A 20,914-nucleotide genomic window follows, 5' to 3' on the forward strand; every position below is an offset into this window, starting at 1 on the left:
GTGATGAAAATCACTGAGACAAAAAGAAAAAGAAAAATGAATGCAAGCATTTATGGAGTGGCCCCACGGGTAAGCAATTAGTGACTAGAGGGGAGAGAGATTCCCAGCAAAGTGGCCCATAGGACACAGATGAGGGCAGGGGACTAGAGAAATGGACCACCTATGGAACAAAGAGCGCCCTGTAAACTCGTCCTGACTTGGGAGATATCGCCACTCACAGGAATTCTCTCTTCTCGTTCCAATTTTAGAGACGATTGTTTTTATTTTGTGTCGATCCCTGAAATCCCTAGACCCGTGAACCCCCGGCAAAGGCCAGGAGAGACCTGGGGGCAGAGCTGATCCTCTCTGGCCCTTGCTGTGCAGAGGTCACGCTGCATTTCCTCTGCCCTTGCTGTGCCTGTCTACACCATCCACCTCAGAAGACTTGGGAAAGGGGCAAGAGGAATTAGAACGCAGGGATACTGGAGAGAAAAAAGGAAACATACCAGAAATAGCAAAGAAGGTGGAGTCTCACAGGCAAGCAGATGCCTTGAGCCCGGCTACAGCATAAATCACAGAAACCAGAGGTTCAACACTGTGTCTTGAGTAAAGCCACAAGGGGTGCTCTCTGGGGAGAAGGTGGGGCCATCCTGCCTAGGAGATGGCCCCCCACCCGGCAGCCCCTGAAGCCCAGAGCCCTCTCAGGCCAGAAGTGTCACTTCCTAAACCTTTGGGAACACCAGTGTATCAGATCTGGTCAAGTATATTTTTACTCTTTTTGTTTTTCCGCAAACGGCACCTTGTGGAGCTCTGGAAGGTCCTTTGCCACTGGAACGTAGATCTGGAAAGACAGTGCGTTAGTGTTGGGCAGTGCTGAGCGTTTACCAACAAGGATAAGCAGGTGAAGTTACATAATCCTCCGTATGTTTGCGTGGAATTCTTCCCAGCACTGGACACTTGAACTCTTAGGGGCAGAGGCCATGGAGCACTGTTTCTGGTGTGGATTTGGCCAGCCTGGGGCCCCCCTCCAAACCCTCTCTCACTGTCCAAGGTGCAGACGAAGGGTCCTTTAGGGCCACTCCGCGTCCATTGGCACCACCAGCCTGAGAACCAAATAGCCTTCCTGTACCACCCAAGTTCAAGGAAGTCACAGACTTGGGCCTAAATGGGGGGCGGGGGGGGGACTCTCACTGAGGCACTGGGAAACGGGAGATATGACAAGATGACAGTAGCAGTGACAGCGGTGACCATTGCTGAGCCTGACAGCTTCACACATGCTCAAGACTCCCATGAGAAGGTGGAGGCTCTGAGGCCCAGGAGGAGGCTGGCACAAGGTCACAATGCTGGAAGGTGCCAGAGCTGGAGTGAGCCCCCACCCCCTCTCCCCAACCCCATCCTAGCTGACTCCAGGTTCCACGCTTGGAGCCATGGCAGGCTGATGACCTCGTGACCTTGAAAGACAACTTTCTAATCACTTCTGTAGACCTTGAATGTTCCCAAATGGCCATTTAATAAGCAATTATTGAGCATCAGCTGTATGAACATGGTAGACAACCCACTGTAAAATGAGGCGGAATAAATGAAGTGCTAGTTGAGGTTCAGGCAGGTTCTTTGGGTAGAGAGGAAGGTCCATGTATTTGGGTGGGAAGGGAGCAGTGCGGGAGAATACAGGAGGACTTCCTGCCAGAGGTGCTATCTGATACACACCATGAAGAACTCACAGGATTGTGAGAGGCAGAGGGAGACTTTATTCCCAGTGGATGTGGTTACCAGCATGGCCCCTGGGGCTTAACCAGAGTGTGGCTGTCCCCTGGGGACCTGCCTTACTCTCCTTAGGGGAGGAAGACTTGAAGATCTGCTGTGTGCCAGACCCCTGCTGGGGCCCGGAGTGAGCGATCAAAGCCACCATCCCCCCTCCCGAAAGCAGGACAGCCTCGCCCTGCAGTGGGGACAGCTCTCTGCAGGAGCCCCACCCCACCTCAGAGGATGGGGACCGTTCCTTGGCATTCCTAAGCCTGGGTGTCCTCTGCACAGTGAGGACCCACGTTCCAGCCTTGCAGGTGTAGGGTTAAATGAGATGATACACACGCATGCCCTGCATCAGGGAGGCTGCACGCGCCTGGGCACAGAACACTAAGCGCTCCGTAAACGGCGGCGGTTGGGGATGGGGGGGGGCGGGCACCGGTAACATCGGTGGGCTCCAGAGAGATGACAGCCCCAGGGAAGCCTCCCCCAAAAGCACGGGCAGCTGGTGAGGGGCGGGTCGGCAGGAACCAGGCGAGCTCCCTGGAGGAGGTGAGCGGTGAGTGACAGCAGGAGTTTGCCAGGGTGGAGGGGAGGGAAAGGGGCAGGGAGAACATTCCAGACTCCAATCTCAGAAGCTTCACTCCCCCGGAGGCGGAGGTGACCCGTCACAGAAGCGTCTGCCACTCGGGGACTTTATTGAAAGTCCCCCCTTTTCATACCTGGTATGAAAACCCTCTAAAAAAAAAAAAAAAAAAAATCCAAAGGGGCACTTTCCCCGGATAAAAATAAAACTCGGAGGGGCCCGCAGGAATGGAATCCTTTTTCTTCCTGTGTTTAAATTTCTACGGAAAATCTGACCCGCGCGGCCGCCGCCCCTGCCATAGGCGGGCGGAGAGCGCTTATATCTTGAAGGCAAAGGCCGGCCGGCGGGCGTCCAAGTTCCCGACCTGACGCGGGGCCCGCAGCGGGGCGGCGGCGCGATCGGCTCCGGAGGCTCGGGCGCACCCCGCACGGAGCGCGCGGGCCGGGCGGGCGGGCGAGGGCGGCGGGCGGAGCGGGAGGCGGCCACGTCCCCGGCGGGCCTGGGCGCGGGGAGGCCCGGCCCCCTGCGAGCGCGCCGCGAACGCTGCCGTCTCCGCCCGCAGAGGCCGCCGGGGCCGTGGCTGGGGAGGGCGCGCCGCCCGGCGGTCCCCGCGCACAGGCGGCCACGATGAGGGTCAACGAGAAGTACTCGACGCTCCCGGCCGAGGACCGCAGCGTCCACATCATCAACATCTGCGCCATCGAGGACATCGGCTACCTGCCGTCCGAGGGCACGGTGAGTGCGGGCGGCCGCGACCAGGGCGGGAGGGCCGCGCACCTGCGCCACGGCGAGGGCGGGAAGCGGGCGGCGGGGCCTCCCGGGACCCCGGGGCGCGGGCCGCACCCTCTGCGCCGGATTCGCGGCGCCCACCCGCGCACGTGCGTCCGGGGAAGGGCGCGCCGGCCCCGGTCAAGTGCGTGCGCCCAGCCTGCGCTCTGCGCGTTTGGAGCGAGGTGCCCACTCGGCCCAACGCAGCGCCGGGCCCCCAGGCATGGCCTGGCTCCGGAGCTCAGAGTCCCCAAACACGTCTCGCCCGGGGCTGGAGCTCAGAGCCCAACCAAGAGCTTACGGCTGGAGCCCTGGATGGGACTTTCCCTTCCTGGCTCTCTGCCAGGAGTGCCCGTTGGGGCAGTGATGATGGTGGGGGTCTTGGGTGAAGGCCAAGTGGGTCGCCACTCTTGGCATGATGGTAGCTGCCAGGCCCCACTGCTTCACCACCTTCCGGGCCAGAACCCAGGGTCCCCGCTTGCCAGAAACGCACATTGTGCCCAGGGCGCGGGGCCTGGTACCCTGGCACTGGCATGCCAATCATTGGAGATTGCTTTCTACCCTCGTCTCTGTCTCCCCTGGGCGCCCAGGCCTGGTTCAGGTCGGGGCACTGGTAGGAAGCCAGTCATGTAAGTTGGGGACCCCATCCTGAGGTCCTCAATATCCCCACCACCCTCCCTAGGGCCAGACCCAGAAGTCTAGGGATCCCTACATTTTAGGGAGGAGGGCAGAATTCTCCCAGGAAGGGTTTGGCTTGAAGGACAAAGTTTTCCAGAAGAGGGTAGGACAGGGCTGGGACTGGCTTGCTCCTCTTGGGGTGAGGGGAGCTCTCAACAGCGCTTTGTGGGACTTAAGGACAGAATCTCCTTCCTCCGTCCCTCCTTCCCCTGCAGCCCCATCAAGGCCCCTCCCTGGGCGTCCTGCCCAGCACCGCTGCTCCCAGCAGGATGGGGACGGCCCTGGTCTGTCCCCCTAGTCCCTGGGGCACACAGAGAGGCCGGGATGAAGCAAGGACAAAGCTCCGGCTTTGGGTCTCTATTCCAGTGACAGCAGGGACTCTGGCCTTGGTCAGTCAGGCCTTGCACCCCTCGGGTCATAGTGGAGGGGGGTGGTCTGGGGGGGGTCTTTTCAGGAATTGAGATTGCACAGAGCTGCCAGGAGCACTGGGCAGAGGTGTCTCTGGAGAGGGGTCTACCTATGACTCAGGACTGGCCGTAGGAGTTCAGGGATTGCCATTTGATCAAAGCCACGTGCCAGGCTATGTATGCTGGCCCCTGGGTACCCTCAGAGAATGCCACAGGGAAGGCTCCACCCATCTGGAGCTTACTTAACAAATGGTGATGGAACATTACCCGTTATCCATGTGAACGTTACCCATTCCTAAGGGCAGTGACAGGGACAACTCCATAGTGCTGGGTCCCTGCTGTGACTTACCTCATTCAACTCTCACACATGTGAGGTAGGTGCTATTATTACAGGTAAGGAAACTGAGGCCCAGAGGGGCAGGTGACCAGCTCCAAGTCACCCACCAGCGGGGAGGACAGTTAGGAACGGCCCAGGCCACAGACCAGGGAGCTGCAGAAAGCCTGCCTGAAGAATCAATATTCTGTAGAAGGCGCTAAGTCTACCCGTGACGGATGGGATTGAGTCTTTCAAAGACATTGCATATTCAAAGCTGCAAAGGTGGGACAGCCAGGAGCTGGGGGAAGGTAGTGTGGCCAGGGCGGTGGAGAAATGGATGCTTTGGGGGTGACCGGGACAGGACTTACTGGCGTTCAATAAGAAATGGACCCTTTAGTGAAGAGCCCCTGGTTTCTGGAGTTTTTGTTCCAGGACCTGTCGCTCATCCAGACCCAGAAACCATCTGCCTCCTGCAGACCCAGGTGAAGGACGCAAAGTCTGCAAAGAGGCCGCTGGGCCCAGATGAGACCATCAACTCTTAGGCTGCACACAGCACTTCCATGGCCCATACTTGGTTTTGTGAGCTTGGAAGGCTGAATCAGAGGCTCGCTGCAGTGGGCAGAGCCTGGGAGTAGCATCTGCTGGTGGATGGCCAGACAGGCTGGAGACTGCAGCCCTGGAGCGGGGGCCTGACGGTTCAGGGCAGGCAGCATGGCAGGGAGAGCCTCCCAGGGCATCCCCGGCACAACTCAAGCCCACAGAAGTTGATCAGTCATTACCCTGAGTCACTCAGCGAAGGCGGCTCTGTACACACGAGGGCCAGAGGGCATGGGCCGCATTTCAAAAGTCCCTACCCCGTTCTCAGGCATGCAACTGATGCATGCATAAGTCAACCACAGAATAAGTTCATCCAATTCAGGCTGGGGTTCCCAGCCTGTGGCTTTTGCCTCTCCTCATTCCCAGGTTCCAGGGTGGAAATCACTTCATTGTTTCTGTGCAGTGAGATATAAGAAGAAATGATTTGAAATCCAGAGACCAGGTTGAATGCAATTCACTTCTGTTTCTTTGTGTTGATATTTGAGTGTTTCTACTTTCTTCCTGGAACCTGGTGGTTGTCAGTGGCCTGGGATCTGTGTGCCCCGAACAAGCCCAGACACTCCCGAGGTTCCTGATTTGCCGGCGTCTGCCCAGTATTTCCTGGCATAGCTGCTGTTGGAGGTGATCTGCTTCTAGATTACGCAGCACGCCCCATGGTCACACACTGATACGTAGTGATCCGATTTTAAAAATGTTTTAGAAGGCAAGTGACGTTTAAAACTGATGTTCCCTTCTTAACTATTAACTGGAAGAGTCTCAAAACCAAAAGAAATTTTACCGGTCACTGATTGCATTGAGCCCATTTTCAGAGAAAGTGAATTTTGTAGATTCCCTTGAGTGATCAAGACATTTCATATGGAGATGAATTCAGTTCCGGGAGCAGCAGCTCCAGAGAAGAGCTGAATAACCCAATGCCTGGAGTCCCAGTACCGAGTTAAAAGTGTGGCTGTAGGAGTCCCGCCCCCCTTCTGTCCTTTCCTTGGAGTTTGAGGAAGGAGTTCATAGAGGCAGGTATGGACCAGATATAGGCTGCCCTCTCACCGTTCCTGGTGCCCGGGACAGGGCTTCCAGGATACTCCTGCTGCGAAGGGAACCTTTGTCCTTCACATTTTCCCATGTGGCCTCGGGGAAGTATTTCTTTTCCACCATTTTCCTATCTTCCTTGGGGGGTGCCTTCCAGGAGTACTCCCCCAGTTATGCAGAAGGGAGTCCTCCAAATACCTTCAGATCGTGTCCATCACTGTTGTGCTTTTTTTGTTTTTTTTTTTTGTTGTTTTTTTTTTTGTTTTTGAGATGGAGTCTTGTTCTGTCACCAGCTGGCTCACTGCAATCTCCGCCTTCCAGGTTCAAGCAACTCCCCCGCCTCAGCCTCCTGACTAGCTGGGATTACAGGCTCGTGCCACCACGCCCGGTTAATTTTTGTTTTTTAGTAAAGATGGGGTTTCACTATGTTGGCCAGGATGGTCTCAGTCTCCTGACCTCATGATCTGCCCGACTCGGCCTCCCAAAGTGCTGGGATTACAGGTGGGAGCCACCGCGCCTGGCACATTTCGTCCCTGCAAGAATCCTGTGACCTAAGTCCAGGTGGCTTTGTGGGCATCTCACAGATGAGGAAATTGAGGCTCTGAGTTGGGGAGTTGTGGTGCTTAAGTTGCTGGCCTGGCTGGGTCTCAGCTTCTGTATCCTTGGCTCTGATGATCACAGCCAGTCACAGTACACGAGACCCAGCCTCTGCTGTTCATTCACACATGCCCACATTCATTCATTCATTCATTCATTCAGCAACCATATATTCAGTGCCAGCCATCAAAAAGATGAATAAGAGGGCTGGGCACATGGCTCACACCTCTAATCCCTGCACCTTGGGAGGCCAAGGCAGCGGGAGCACCTGAGGTCAGAAGTTCAAGACCAGCCTGGCCAACTCGGTGAAACCCCATCTCTACTAAAATTACAAAGATTAACCAGGCATGGTGGTGCATGCCGGTAATCCCAGCTACTCGGGACGCTGAGGCACAAGAATTGCTTGAACCCAGAAGGTAAAGGTTGCAGTAAGCCAAGATCACACCACTGCTTTCCTGGGCAACTGAGCGAGACTTCGTCCGAAAAGAAAAGATGAGAAAGAACCCACTTGCCCTCAGCAAAGGTGCACCAAGGTGTTGCTTGCCTCTTTCTTAAGAATACAGAAACGCACTTTGGGAGGCCGAGGCGGGTGGATCACGAGGTCAAGAGATCAAGACCATCCTGGTCAACATGGTGAAACCCCGTCTCTACTAAAAATACAAAACATTAGCTGGGCATGGTGGCGCGTGCCTGTAATCCCAGCTACTCAGGAGGCTGAAGCAGGAGAATTGCCTGAACCCGGGAGGCGGAGGTTGCGGTGAGCCGAGATCGCGCCATTGCACTCCAGCCTGGGTAACGAGCGAAACTCCGCCTCAAAAAAAAAAAAAAAAAAAGAATACAGAAACATAAACGTTCTGAAGCTTTCCCAGGCCTTCAGGTTGGGAGGCTCCATGTGAAGTCCCGCCCACGTCCCTCCCGCTGCAATTACATGTTTGCCTTTGTGTCCCATTCTACACAAGAAAGGCCCCCCTCACCACTGCTCCGTGGAAGAGCACCACAGAGTCACACGCCACCACAGAGTCACACACCACCATGGCAACCGCACTGGTCCTTGCTGTGCGTTCACCTCCCAGCTCTCTCTAAGCCCAGCTCAGGATTGCTCTCCAGACCCTGGGGCCCTCCCAGCCCTTTAGATGGGAGAGAGCCCACACTTTACAAAACTAAGACCTAAACAGACAAAGCAGCTTACCCAAGGTCACACAAGTCAGTGACAGAGTCAGGCCCTGGGACTCCCACACCTGTGTTTGGTGCTGCCTCCTGCTGGTCCCAGCATCACATCCAGCTCCTTCTGTAACTTTTTAAAGTCTGGCTGGTGGTCCACTGTGGCCACAAGATTGTTTTTCCCCTGTCCTCCCCTGGTTCTTTATTTGTGCTTGTGTCTCAATTCCACATTAGAGCAAACTTCTGTCGAAGTTTCCCTCGATGCTAGGCCCTGCTGCAGATGCTTTACAACGTACGTTAACAGGTTTTGTCCTTCCAGCAACCCCGTGAGGGAGGTCAGATTACATGAGGGAGGTCTTAGGGATACGGAGAGACAAAAACCCGACGCTGTGTGCCTGGGGTGACACAGCTGGTGAGTGGCAGAGCTGGTCTTTGAATGCAGGTGGGAGGATGCCCACTCCTGATCAGGCCGCCATGCTGTCTCTCCCTCACCGTGCCGGGAAGTTGGGTGACGCTCCTGTTCTCCCGAATTCTGCCAGGCCCCTGAGGGTGGCTGCATCCCCTCATGAGACCCCATTGGACAGATGGTGGGGGTTCGTACTGAACCTGGCAACCTTTCCTGTTTCACCTTGATGGAGAATTTTTGGCCACTCCTTAGTGTAATTTCCCTGCTCTCTGGCTTGAAGGGCTCCCTATGAATTTCCTCCCTTTCTCTAAGGATTTGTTTGCTGTCACCATTACCACTGCCAACCAGGGGCGTTTATGGGGCCCCCACCGGGTTCTGAGTCCCTGTGCGTGGAGGTCAGGTTGGAGCTGTGTTCTAACGCATCTCTAGACAGTCCCTGGCCAGGCCTCTGGGGTCCTGCCGTCCAGCGTTGGGGCTGATTTGCAAGTTAAAAGCTTGTGGGTAGACGGCTCAGAGGCAGTCCCAGCACAGAGACCTGCAGAAGCCAGAGGGGCTGGCCACCTTCAGGTCCCAGAGGATGCGGGATTTGCCCTGTGCCCTGAAAACCAGGTCAAATTACAAAGGGCTGAGAAGGACAGAGTGTATCAAAGGCAAGGAGGAGGGGCTGGGGAAGGCCTAGAGGAGGGGGAGAGGAGGCTGGGGAGGAGGTGAGGAGGAAGAGCCCAAGCCCTTGGGCATGCCTGGGACTCTGGCGGGTGTGCCTCCGACCCCTGGAGACCCTCGTTCACCTGCTGGGCGCCGGCTCATTCCCTGTGCCTCACTCGTTCTTCCCAGAGCAGCTTCTGGTCTGGCTCCTTTGCATGCTCAGCCATGGAAAAAGAAAAGCACCTTTGGTCGCCAGCTCCCTGCGGCCCTGCCTTCGTCTGACCTCCCTGAGATGTTGAGGGGAATACGAGTCTGCCATTGGGTGGCAGTCGGGGTGAAGGGGATGGTCCCCAGGCGCCTGGCCCCACAATTACATGGAGCGTCCATCCCAGATTGTTCTGGCCAGCGTGGTGCTGAGCTTCGCAGAGACCACCATCCCCTCGGTGAAGCCTCCCAGCCACTCCCCATTTAGCAGAAACCCACCCTGGGGCTCAGAGGCTCCAGAACCTCCCCCAGGCCTTGCAGCTGGAGAGGGGCCAAGCCTGAGCACAGAGCCGGGTCTGGCTGACTACGGGGCCTGCCACGAAGCCACTGCCCTGTCCTGGGCCAGCCTCACCTGCTGCCCCACGCTGTCCCAAACATACCTGTGGCCTGGTGTCACCCACACCTCCCCACCAGCCTGTGCTTACCTGCTGTGTGTACCTGTCCTGCTTCGCCACTGCCCCAGGCTGGGACAGAAGAGGCCTGCTAGCTGGCTGCACTCTCCCTGTGCCCCTCAGCACCAGAGGCAGAGCCCTGCACGGGCATCAGCCAGCAGGAGTCTGGTACTCGGGGCCCCTGAGTTGGGCAGCTCACCCACGGGAGCCTCAGTTTCCTCCAGGTCAAAGAGACCTAACTATAGTGCTCCCCTCAGAGGGTCAGCTTCTGGGGACGCAGCGAGATGACATACCCAGGCCAAGAAACAGCGTCACCCTGAGTCACTGCTCCTAAGGGGACCCGCATCCTGGGTGTGCAGACGGTACTTGAGGCTGAGCTCAGCCTCCCTCCTGCTCTGTAACCCGGGGCTCTCCTGCCCCGCCGGGCCTCAGTTTCCTCCTCGGCACACTGAGAAGAACAGCTCTTTCGTGCTTCTCTCGCAGGAGGCGTGCAGGCCCCCCACCCCCATGCTGGCTGCAGACACGCGACACTGGGGTCTTCCATGAACCCCCTCCCACATGGGGCTGGGCACAGGAACCCACTGCCCTCAAAAGCCAGCCCTCCCCCACCCTGCCCCCTGAGCCCTCCCAAGCCACCCGCCCACATGGGCGTGGTCCTGGCCCCTAAGAACCCTCAGACTTGGTCACAGAGGGCAATCTGGGCGGGGCATTCACGCTGCCTCCAGGTCCTCCTGAAAGCCACCAGAGCAGGAGGGCCCTGTGTTACTGTAAAGAGAAGTCAGTTCTTAGTCCCAGCCTCCTGCTGGCACCCGATGCTGACCGGGCCCTCCCATGAGCAATGCTGTTTCCAGGAGAGGCATCCTAGAGCCAGAGAGGCCAAGGGGCCAGGGGCGTGGCCCCACCTGTCCCCTAACCAGGGGCGGAGGAGTCTAGACCCTTGCCATTAACACCTGTGAAAGGTGGGGCAGGGCCCGGCCAGCAGCCCCGGCCCAGAGCCTCCTCTCTCCTTACCCTGCAACTAAAGCGGACAGCTCCACTTGAGGCCTCCTCTCCCCTGTCCCCCACCGCAGTGCTGATGGTTTGGCGAGGGGTTACACCCTGATGCACTTTGGGGTTGTATACGGCCCGCCCCCTTGAATGAGGGATTCTGCCTGCTCCTTTTCCTGACCAGTGCTCAGCCACCTAGAGGCATGGTGCAGCCGGAAGCCGCCCAGGGGATCCGGGTGACCACGTGGGGAGACCGTCCAGGCCAGCAAGGCGTGAGTGCAGCTGTCCAAAAGGCTACGGGGGCTCGGGCCCTGCGTGGCGCAGCACGCCGTCCCTGCGCTCCATCAGGGAGGCCCTCTCCTCAGACGATGCCCCTCAGGGACTGGCAGCGCTGTAGGGAGCATCCGCAGGTAGACCCAGGAACCTGGGGTGGAAACCAGGCAGCCAGCTCCAGGGATGCGGCACAGCTCTGTGGACCGTTCTGATTGGCCTGTCCGTCTTGACAACCAGCGACATCCCTCGGGAGTCCCAGGAGCGCAGGCTCGGCTTTTGCAATGGCTGCACCACACTGCCACTGTGGGAATATCTGGGTTTTAAACCGACCCCTCCACATTGCTATCTCCTGTGGCCCCCACATATAAGGAAGCTGTGGCAGGCAGGCCCTGTAGGAGCCCTAATTCCGCCCCCTCGGTCACCCCAGGGCACCCCCTAGCAGTGCCCATCCATACCAGTGGCTTGCTGTCCTCTGCACCCAAAGGCACCCGCCCATGCAGGCACTGCTGAAGGCCACATGTGGGGAAGGTGCTACTGCAGGAGAATGGACACCCCAGGAGTGACCTCCAGCCAAGAAGGGGCCGGAGCGGGTACATGGTTGCCCAGCTTCCTCACCCTCTGGGTACTGGCTCTGGGGTGTGCCCTTCACGGTCACTCCAAAGGTCCCCAGCAGGATGGAGCCCACCCAGCTGCGTGTAGCAGTGGCTGCTCCTCACCCCACCTCTGCCAGCCTCCCTCCCCTTCTCCCTCCTCTGGCACCTTGAAATCACCTCCCCAGTAAAACACTAGCAGCCCTGGCTCTACTCAGGCTCTGTTGGGGGAGAGCCCAGACTAAGACATGAAAGCCTCACCTCTGGACACACAACTAGTTAGTGGCCCTGTGGCCACCTTGATGTGGCACTGCCCCTGACGCTGGCATCAGAGATTGAGGTTTGCACTCACAAAACCCGAGCTCAGCTCTGCCTCAGCCCCTACCCATGCGCGCGGGGAACCCTTGTTCACTTGGTAGCTTTTGCCATAGCTTTTGATGTTGTTGGGGGATTTTTTGTTTGCTTGTTAATTTTTAATTTTGGTGGATACATAGTGAGTGTATGTATTTGCGGGGTACATGAGATATCTTGGTACAGGTATGCAATACGTAATAATCACATCATGGAAAATAGGGTATCTCTCACCTCAAGCATTTATCCTGGGTGTTACAAAGAATCCAGTTTCTCTCGTTTAGTTATTTGCCCATGCACAATTAATTTGCACTAGCAAATACTAGGTCTTATCAGGTCTTATTTCTTCTCATTATTTTTGTACCCATTAACCACCCCCTACTATAGCTTTTTTTTTTTTTTTTTTTTTTTTTTTGAGAGAGTCTCACTCTATCACCCAGGCTGCAGTGCAGTGGCATGACCTCAGCTCACTGCAACCTCTGCCTCTTGGTTCAAGCGATTCTCCTGCCTCAGCCTCCCAAGTGGCTGGGGTTACAGGTGCCCGCCACCACTCCCAGCTAATTTTTGTCTTTTTAGTAGACGTGTGGATTTCACCATATAGGCCAGGCTAGTCTCGAACTCCTTACCTTGTGATCCGCCCAACTCAGCCTCCCAAAGGGCTGTGATGACAGGCATGAGCCACCTCTCCCGGCCTACCATAGCTTTTTGCCAGCAGCCAGGGAGGTTCCTGACACCCAGCCTGTTCTGGTTCCGTAGACCAGGAGGTCTCTGGGGGACCAGTGTGTGGCTTTGCACCCTGGAGAATGATTAGCAGTGAATACCACCTTCTCGAAGCTCAGCTCCCTGAAGGTAGCGTCTGCTGCTGTGGTCCCAGGTGTATCTCAGCCCTAGGACGGCGCCTGGCCTGTGGAGGAGGCTCAGGGACTGTTTGTTGAACGAGTGAGTGAGTGAGTGAGTGAATGAGGGAGTTAGGAGTGAGTGGGCAAGTGACTGAGTGAGTGACTGAGTGACTGAGTGAGTAACTGACTGAGTGAGTGACTGAGTGAGTGACTGAGTAACTGAGTGAGTTACTGAGTAACTGAGTGAGTGAGTGAGTGACTGAGTAGTGAGTGAGTGAAGAGTGAGTGACTCAGTGAGTGAGTGAGTGAATGAGTGACTGAGTGAGAGTGACTGAGTGAGTGAGTGAGTGAAGAGTGAGTGAGCGAGTGAGGAGTGACTGAGTGAGCGACTGAGTAACTGAGTGACTGAGTGAGTGAATGAGTGAGTTACTGAATGAGTGAGGAGTGAGTGAATGAGTGAGTGAGTGACTGAGTGACTGAGTGAGTGACTGAGTAAGTGAGGAGTGAGTGAGTGAGGAGTGAGTGAGTGACTGAGTGAGTGACTGAGTGAGTGAGTGAGTGACTGGGTGAGGAGTGAGTGACTGAGTGACTGAGTGAGTGAGTGAGTGACTGGGTGAGGAGTGAGTGACTGAGTGACTGAGTGAGTGAGTGAGTGACTGGGTGAGGAGTGAGTGACTGAGTGACTGAGTGACTGAGTGAGGAGTGAGTGACTGAGTGAGTGAGTGAGTGACTGAGTGAGGAGTGAGTGACTGAGTGAGTGAGTGAGTGACTGAGTGAGTGACTGAGTGAGGAGTGAGTGACTGAGTGAGTGAGTAACTGACTGAATGAGTGAGGGAATGAGTGAGTGGGTGAGTGAGTGACTGAGTGAGTGAGTGACTGAGTGAGTTACTGAGTGACTGAGTGAGTGAGTGACTGAGTGAATGAGTGACTGAGTGAGAGTGACTGAGTGAGTGAGTGAAGAGTGAGTGAGGAGTGACTGAGTGACTGAGTAACTGAGTGACTGAGTGACTGAGTGAATGAGTGAGTGACTGAGTGAGGAGTGAGTAACTGAGTAACTGAGTGAGTGACTGAGTGAGTGACTGACTGAGTGAGTGACTGAGTGAGTGACTGAGTGAGGGAATGAGTGAGTGGGTGAGTGAGTGACTGAGTGAGTGAGTGAGTGATGGAGTGAGTGAGTGGGTGAGTGAGTGAGTGATGGAGTGACTGACTGAGTGACTGAGTGACTGAGTAAGTGAGTGAGTGAATAACTGAGTGACTGAGTGAGTGAGTGAGTGAGTGACTGAGTGAGTGACTGAGTAACTGAATGAGTGACTGACTGAGTGAGTGACTGAGTGAGTGAGTGAGTGAGTGGCTGAGTGAGTGACTGAGTGAATGAGTGAGTGAGTGAGTGAGTGAGTGGCTGAGTGAGTGACTGAGTGACTGAGGGAGTGACTGAGTGACTGAGGGAGTGACTGAGTGAGTGACTGAGTGAGTGAGTGAGTGAGGAGTGAGTGACTGACTGAGTGAGCGAATGAGTGACTGAGTGAGTGACTGAGTGAGTGAGTGACTGAGTGACTGAGTGAATGAGTGACTGAGTGAATGAGTGACTCAGTGAGTGAGTGAGTGACTCAATGCATGAGTAAGACTGAGTCAGTGAGTGACTGAGTGACTGAGTGACTAAGTGAGTGACTGAGTGAGTGAGTGACTGAGTGACTGAGTGAGTGACTGAGTGAATGAATGAGTGACTGAGTGACTGAGTGAGTGAGTGACTGAGTGAGTGACTGAGTGAGTGAGTGATTGACTGAGTGAGTGAGTGAGGAGTGAGGCCGGGCAGGGAGCCGGAGCCCTCCGAAGGCCCGTCAGGGGCACCCGATGCTCAATGGCGTCTCTCTTCTTCCGCCCGCAGCTGCTGAACTCCCTGTCTGTGGACCCCGACGCCACGTGCAGGTATGGCCTGTACTTCCGGGACGGCCGGCGCAAGGTGGACTACATTCTGGTTTACCATCACAAGAGGTCCTCGGGCAGCCGGACCCTGGCCAGGAGGGCGCAGCACGGCGACACCCCCTTTGGGGCTCGCAGCCTCAAGCAGGACCACCCCCTGCCGGGCAAGGGGGCACCGCTGGACGCAGGCTCGGCCGAGCCCCCCGTGGACTACCACGAGGACGACAAGCGTTTCCGCAGGGAGGAGTACGAGGGCAACCTCCTGGATGCCGGCCTGGAGCTGGAGCGGGACGAGGACGTAAGTATCTCACTGCGCGCCGGCCTGTGTGGGTGGGCTGCGTGGGGGGCAGCGGGGGGGGCTGCTTTCATATTGAGAAGGGGTGAGGCTGGTATCTTATTTCAGCTTGAAGCTGTTCTTAAAGAAGACCAGGAGGTCTTCTGGGGGAAGGTTGTGTGGCTTGGCACCCTGGTGACTGTTGAGCAGTGAATACCTCCTTCAGGAGTGAACCCCGCTCTGGTTCAGGTGGGGTAGAAATTGCTTTTGAACAGCGCTGGGGACGCCCCAAACCGCTCCTCCGGCCACAGCTGCTCTGGGAGAGGGGCTGGCCTTCACAGCCACGACCTCAGGGTCACAGCATTTCCTGCTTCTGGTCCGCTCCTTTCCTGGGAAGATTTGCCCGATCGGGGGAGGGAGGACGAAGCTCTCCTGGGAGTCTTCCTGGATGGCATCGGCCCCTCTCTGGGCCTCAGTTTCCCGTCTGTAGAACGAGGTATGGGTCCGGCTGAACGCCGGGCGTCCCTGGTGCTTGGAAGTCTGTGGCTCTGTAACACAGGGTTCTGGAGCCCGCGCCGTAGCAAAGCCTGTGAATCTTCCTAGGAGAAAGATTTCGAGAGAGAACAAAAGGTCAGCCCACCTCGTGCGCCTGGCTGCTGTGAGGCCGAGGGTGCAGCTGTGTGCAGAGACAATGACTTTAGTGGCCCTGGCACAGCGTGCTTCCTGCAGCAGCTCTGGGGCTGCTGTGTGCTCCACGGCTGACATCTTAACCTCTGTGTGCACGGGAGCCCTTCCTCCCATGAATATCGGGGCAAGGGCCCCAGCCTGCAGAGCCATCACTGTGCAGATTAACCGAGAATCAGCAGAGTCTCTAAAACACATGGAAAGCAGGAAAAGTCGTCGGCAAGTTAACTTAGGACGCCACGGCGTCACCTGCGAATGCCGAAAATAAAAGGTGGCTTTGGTTTGATATTTGATCCACAGGCACCGCCCTGTCCTTACGTCACAAATGCTTTTGGTCCAGTGATAAGAATGCCTTTGGTGCATTTAGCTCAAAAAGCAGCTTAATTAGGAAACCTCTGTTTTGCGACAAGTAGATTATCACTTTCCCTGGAAACGATCCAACCTGATCCGTGGGGCCTCCCTGGACCCTGAGCTAGTGAGTCAAGAGGTCTTGTTTAACCGGGGACATCTGTCTGGGTCTCCTTTCACCTTCTCCCGGCAGGAGATTGTGAGTTCTGCCACCCAGATGGGTGTCTTTGGACTTTCAAGGCTGGGGCAGGGGCCTTCCAAATGTTGATGTTCAGGAAGCAAAAATTTGATCCCAACAAGGATTCAGAGACTTTCTCCCTGGCTTTGGGGGCAGCAGCTGGGGAACAGGGACTTGCAAGGGAACCGTGTCCTGCCCGACTTTGTCTTAGAGAGGCCAGAGGTCGATTCCTGCTAGGTTATCACGGGGTCTCTCCCGCCAGTCCTGTGGCTTTCAGAACAATAAAGCTACTATCCAGGGTTTGTTTCAGCATGTCAAGTGACAACTGAAGGAAGGGACACGAGAGACCAGGGAAGCTTCGGGGGCCGAGGCCGCTCTCCGGGAGGTGACGCTGAGGGAGCTGGATTTTGAGCTCCGTGGTCGTAGCATCTCGTCTGTTCCCCAAGGGGCTGACGCTCCAGCCCCACCCTTCCTTCCTGACTACAACTCTGAGGTCTTATGCTCCACAGAACCTTCTGGAGTCTGGGCATTCTGACTGACTTAGGCCAGATCCCAGACTTCCCACTTCATCCTGGTGGAAAGGCTGGGCCTCAGTTTCCCCATTTGTAAAATGGAGATAGCAAGAGTATTTGCATCACTGAGTGATCATAAGTAACCTTTGCAAAGTGCTTAATTCCGAGTCGGGCCTGCGGCAGGTTCTTGGCTGATATTGTACCGTGTATTACAGCAGCAGTTAGGGCGAGAAAAGACCCTTTCTTGTTAAATACGATCTCATAAATATCTTTTTTAAACATTTCATCTTCTTTATCATGACTTTGAAATAAAAAACTAAACATAAGGACATGGGTTGCTGTCACCGAAATGATCTACTTTTTACCAGTGAAATGACCCCAACATTTGATTGTGGGGTAGACGTGTTTGTTCAGGTTTTCAAAGGCTGAAGTTGAGATGTTCCCACATCCCTGCTGGAGACTCTCAAACCATAAACTGCTTTATGAGGACTTCCTGGAAACCCCAGAGCTCTCATCTGCGCTGCACCAGCCCCCAGGGCTGTTGGAAGGAGCCATGGTTTGGGCGGCCTCTTGCTTTCTCTGCTCTCCCGGAGACGGGCAGAGCCAGATCTATTAAAAGGTTGCTTGGGCTCCTGCAGCGTGTGAGGTGTGTGCCGGCCCCTGCCAGCCTGGTTAGCAGACAGAGCTGCGGCCGTGTTCATTTCACGGGTAAGAGGCACTCTTGGGAACGAACCTTTCCCGGAGGTGTGCTCAGATTACAAGGAGCAAAGGGTTTGCAATTTTGGAAACAAGACTGCCTCGAAGAGAGCCCAGTTGCACAATCTTACCCAACTGGAAGCAAAATTCAGGGCTTATGTGAGCTTTCCTGGGGAGAAAGATCTTCAGTCTATCAGACGTTCACACACTCTAGAAACCCTCCCCCAGAATGAGGACTGGTTGCTTTGAAGCAGGTGATATTTAACAGCATCCCCCACCCCCCACCCCGAGTTGTGAAAACAAACCAGGAATGTCCCCACACATTGCCAGTGTTCATGGAGGCAAAACCGCCCCCAGTTGAGAATCCTGCTCTGAAGGCTGGATGTGGAGGTGGAGGCAGAAGCGGACTTGGAGGGAGAGACCAGGGGACAGATGAGCAAGAGGGTCCCCTGCGGGGTGCCAGCCACCTCCAGGACTTTCTGCTGCGGCCAGGACAGGCAGCCTCTCGGAGGTCGCCGGCTGTGCAGGTGTGACCTGGCCTTTGTTCCTGGGGTGCCCGTGGGAGTGACGCTCTGTGTCGCTCCTGGACAAAGTGCGCTGTGAGCCCCACACAGCTGTGAGCAGCCCCCAGCCCCCGTGTGTGCGTCCTCACCGAGTTGGGAGGTTCATTGTGTCGAGACATCTCAAGGCGACCTGGAAGACGGGCCTGGCTGAGTGCACAATGGGGCCAGTTCTTGGAGACCTGGTAACAGCTATGTCATGCCCTGCACCCGCCATAGCAAAGGGCCACAGGCTAGGGGCTTAAAATCACACAAACGGATGCTGTCATAGCAAGTTCACAATCAAGGTGCCAGCAGGGCCATGCTCCCTCTGCGGCCTCCAGGGGAGGACCCCTCCTGCCTCTCCCAGCTCCTGGGTCTCCAGATCTTCCTGGCTAGTGGCTGCATCACTCTAATGTCAGCCTCTGTGGTCACTCGGCCCTCTCTGTTGTGTGTCTCTGTGTGTCCCCTTCTTGTAAGGACACCAGCCATTCTAGTTAGGGCCCACCCCTACGCCTTTATCTGAACTCCGTTACATCTGCAAAACCCCTGCTTCCAAGTGCGATTCACATTGATAGGCTCCAGGATTTAGGACTTGGTCATGTCTTTGTAGGGGGCGCCTTTCAGCCCATTCCAGTAGCTGAGAAGCTGCACGGGGCAGGTAATCCCGGAGTGGGCTGCCTTGGACAGCGCAGGCTGGAGCTGGAAGGTAGCAGCATGGGGCAGGGTCATGGCCAGGGCAGGCCGGATGGTCTGAGAGAGAGAGGGACAGGCTCCAGCCTTGTCCTGGTCTGCCTCGCTGCAGGGTCGAGGAGGCACACAGGAACCCCCGGGGTTGTCAAAATGCAGGCTCTGGGCTCAGCTGATCTGGGGGACCCGGCTCCTGGGGCGGCTGAGGGGCCGGTCCTTCCCAAACCGTGCTTTGAGGTGTGAGGAGTGTGGGAAGGGCCTTTGGTGCAAATTAGGAGAGGCCTCCTCAGAGCAAGACCCCAGCGTCCACGCGAGCCCTGGTGTGCCGCGTGACACCCCAGAGCCTGCGCCAACTCCAGTGAGCCAAGAGCCAGCGGAGGGCGAAGCCATGTCCCAGAGAGACCTGGGGGTGGGTCAAGAAGGCAGGGGCGTTTAGATCACGGGGCAGCCTTCAACGTGCGTTCACAGGAGGGGCTCGGAGGTCCCAGGACGGCTCCACAGGGCAGGGAAGGGCCGAGGCAGGGGCCAGCGCTTCAGGAGTCCTCCCCCTCCCCCTCCCCCTCCCCCTCCATCTCTTCCCCTCCCCCTCCCCCTCCCTCTCCATCTCTTCCCCTCTCGCTCCCTCTCTCCCCGATTCTCTCTCACTCTCTGTCTCCCTCTCTTCATATCTCTCCTCCTCCTCGCCTCTTTTTCATCTCTGCCTCTGTCTCTCTCTCTCTCTCACTTCTCTCTGTCTCTGTTTCTCTCTCCCTCTGTCTCTGTTCTTCCTCTTTTCCTCTAAGTTTCTCTCCCTTCTCTCTCTCCTTTCTTCCCCTCTTTCTCTCTTCCTGCATCCCTCTTTTTCACTCCACCCCTCCCTCACTTTCTCTCTCTCCCTCTCCCTCCCCCTTCCTCTCCATCTCTCTTCCCCTCCCTCCCCCCTCCCTCTCCATCTCTTTCCCTCTCCCTCCCCCTTCCTCTCCATCTCTCTTCCCCTCCCTCCCCCCTCCCTCTCCATCTCTTTCCTTCTCCCTCTCCCTCCCTCTCCATCTCTTTCCCTCTCCCTCCCCCTCTGTCTCTGCCCGTTTGACAGCCATGGTCAGCTTCCAGGGTTCTCATTAAAGGGACAAAAGAAGATTGTTTTGTCCCAACATATTTTCTTGCAACTAAGACCCCTTAGCCTTTTTGAAGTCCAACCTCAAAGCCTGCTGGACGTTATTTATGTTTGTGGGGTCACTGCGGAGAACACCACACACTGAAATCTTGGCTGTGTGTTCTGGGGGGTGGCTGAGGCCCCCACTGCCCTGATGTTGAACCTGACCCAGGCTTTGGTAGGTCCTGTGAAGGACGTGAACACTGGAACCCTATAAAAGTCTGTTTGCTTTCCTGCGGCTGCGCAGGGCTCAAGCCTGCACCCCGCTGGCTCGCCACTGGCTCTCCGCATGCGTCCCATGGTGGGCGGGGCCGCTCCAGCCCATCTGTTCCCCATCTTCATAGATGCTACTTTTGAAAAGCAAGTGAGGTCGGACTCCATGGGAGAAGCGCTGCTGCTTTCAGACAAAGCCCCGGGCTGGATGTGTGGGGGGTGGAGACGCAGTCTCTGAGCTCCGAGTGTGGGTTCAGACCCCACTCAGCCCCGCTGAGAGTCAAGTACCTGGCCGTGGACCCAGATCAACCACTTCGGGGCTGAGCAACCCTGGGCAAGTGGCTTCTCCTCTCTGAATCTCAACGTCCCCATCTGTAAAATGGAGGTGATGGTGTGACCTTCCTTGTGGAGAGGGTTAAGAAAGTTAATCCTGGAGCCTGCACAGGGACAGTGTTGGCCGGTGCTGGCCAAAAACGCCCCTCAACCACAGGCCTGGGACAGAGCCCACTCCTCACCCCTCCCAACTGCTCCCACCAGAGGGGAACCACAAGTCCCCCTCGGAAGAGAAGGGTCTCCCTACCTGTGAACACCCACCTGTCTGCCACCAGGTGACCAGGAAGGGTGGTGGCAAGGTTGTCCTGGCCTCAGGACAGGGAGGGGCAGCCACTTCTCCTCATTTCCCATGGGGGCCTTGTGGATGTGGGCTGGTGTGGGAGGCAGTCCTGGGGCTGCAGTCACTGTCGGCAGGTCCTGGGCACTGGCAGGGCTGGGGAGAGACCCTCACAGATTTGAGCATCGGGGGTGGGGCCTGGAATTTGAGGAGTCTCAGGTCTAATCCCAGCTCCTCAGCACAAATAAAAGCAATGAACGTGGTCATGAGACTGGTCAGTTCCCCACCCCGTGTGGGCTTCCCACCAGAACCCTGAACAGGTGGGGCAGACATGCCATCCTGACGTGACAACCTGGCCCTGACCTCACCGACAGGCTCTTTGCCCGAAAGCTTACAGTCCCCATTCCTGGTCCCCAGGAAGGAAGAACAGGCCTCTTGCACAGTGCAATGTAAGGACCTCCAGTCTAGTCCTGAAGCGATTTATCTGTTCTTAATTCCATTGTTACAGATTTCTTT

The 20,914-nt window shown here is 56.4% G+C and overlaps 1 protein-coding gene across 11 annotated transcripts in view; it reads left to right on the forward strand.

Annotated features, from left to right (window-relative positions):
- The window catches only part of ANO1 (anoctamin 1), a 208,386-nt gene that overhangs the window by 94,779 nt on the left and 92,693 nt on the right, over positions 1 to 20,914 (forward strand). For 10 of the 11 annotated variants that reach the window (XM_074401809.1, XM_074401810.1, XM_039471000.2 and 7 more), the window contains exons 2-3: positions 2,871 to 3,043; positions 14,488 to 14,820. In XM_074401809.1, the coding sequence (XP_074257910.1) occupies positions 2,871 to 3,043; positions 14,488 to 14,820 (506 nt within the window). Of the gene's footprint in view, positions 1 to 2,353; positions 2,448 to 2,870; positions 3,044 to 14,487; positions 14,821 to 20,914 lie in introns of those variants that run through there. The other variant, XM_039471001.2, reaches the window with a different exon arrangement.

This window comes from Saimiri boliviensis, chromosome 6, assembly GCF_048565385.1.
Source record: "Saimiri boliviensis isolate mSaiBol1 chromosome 6, mSaiBol1.pri, whole genome shotgun sequence".
Lineage (NCBI taxonomy): Eukaryota > Metazoa > Chordata > Mammalia > Primates > Cebidae > Saimiri > Saimiri boliviensis.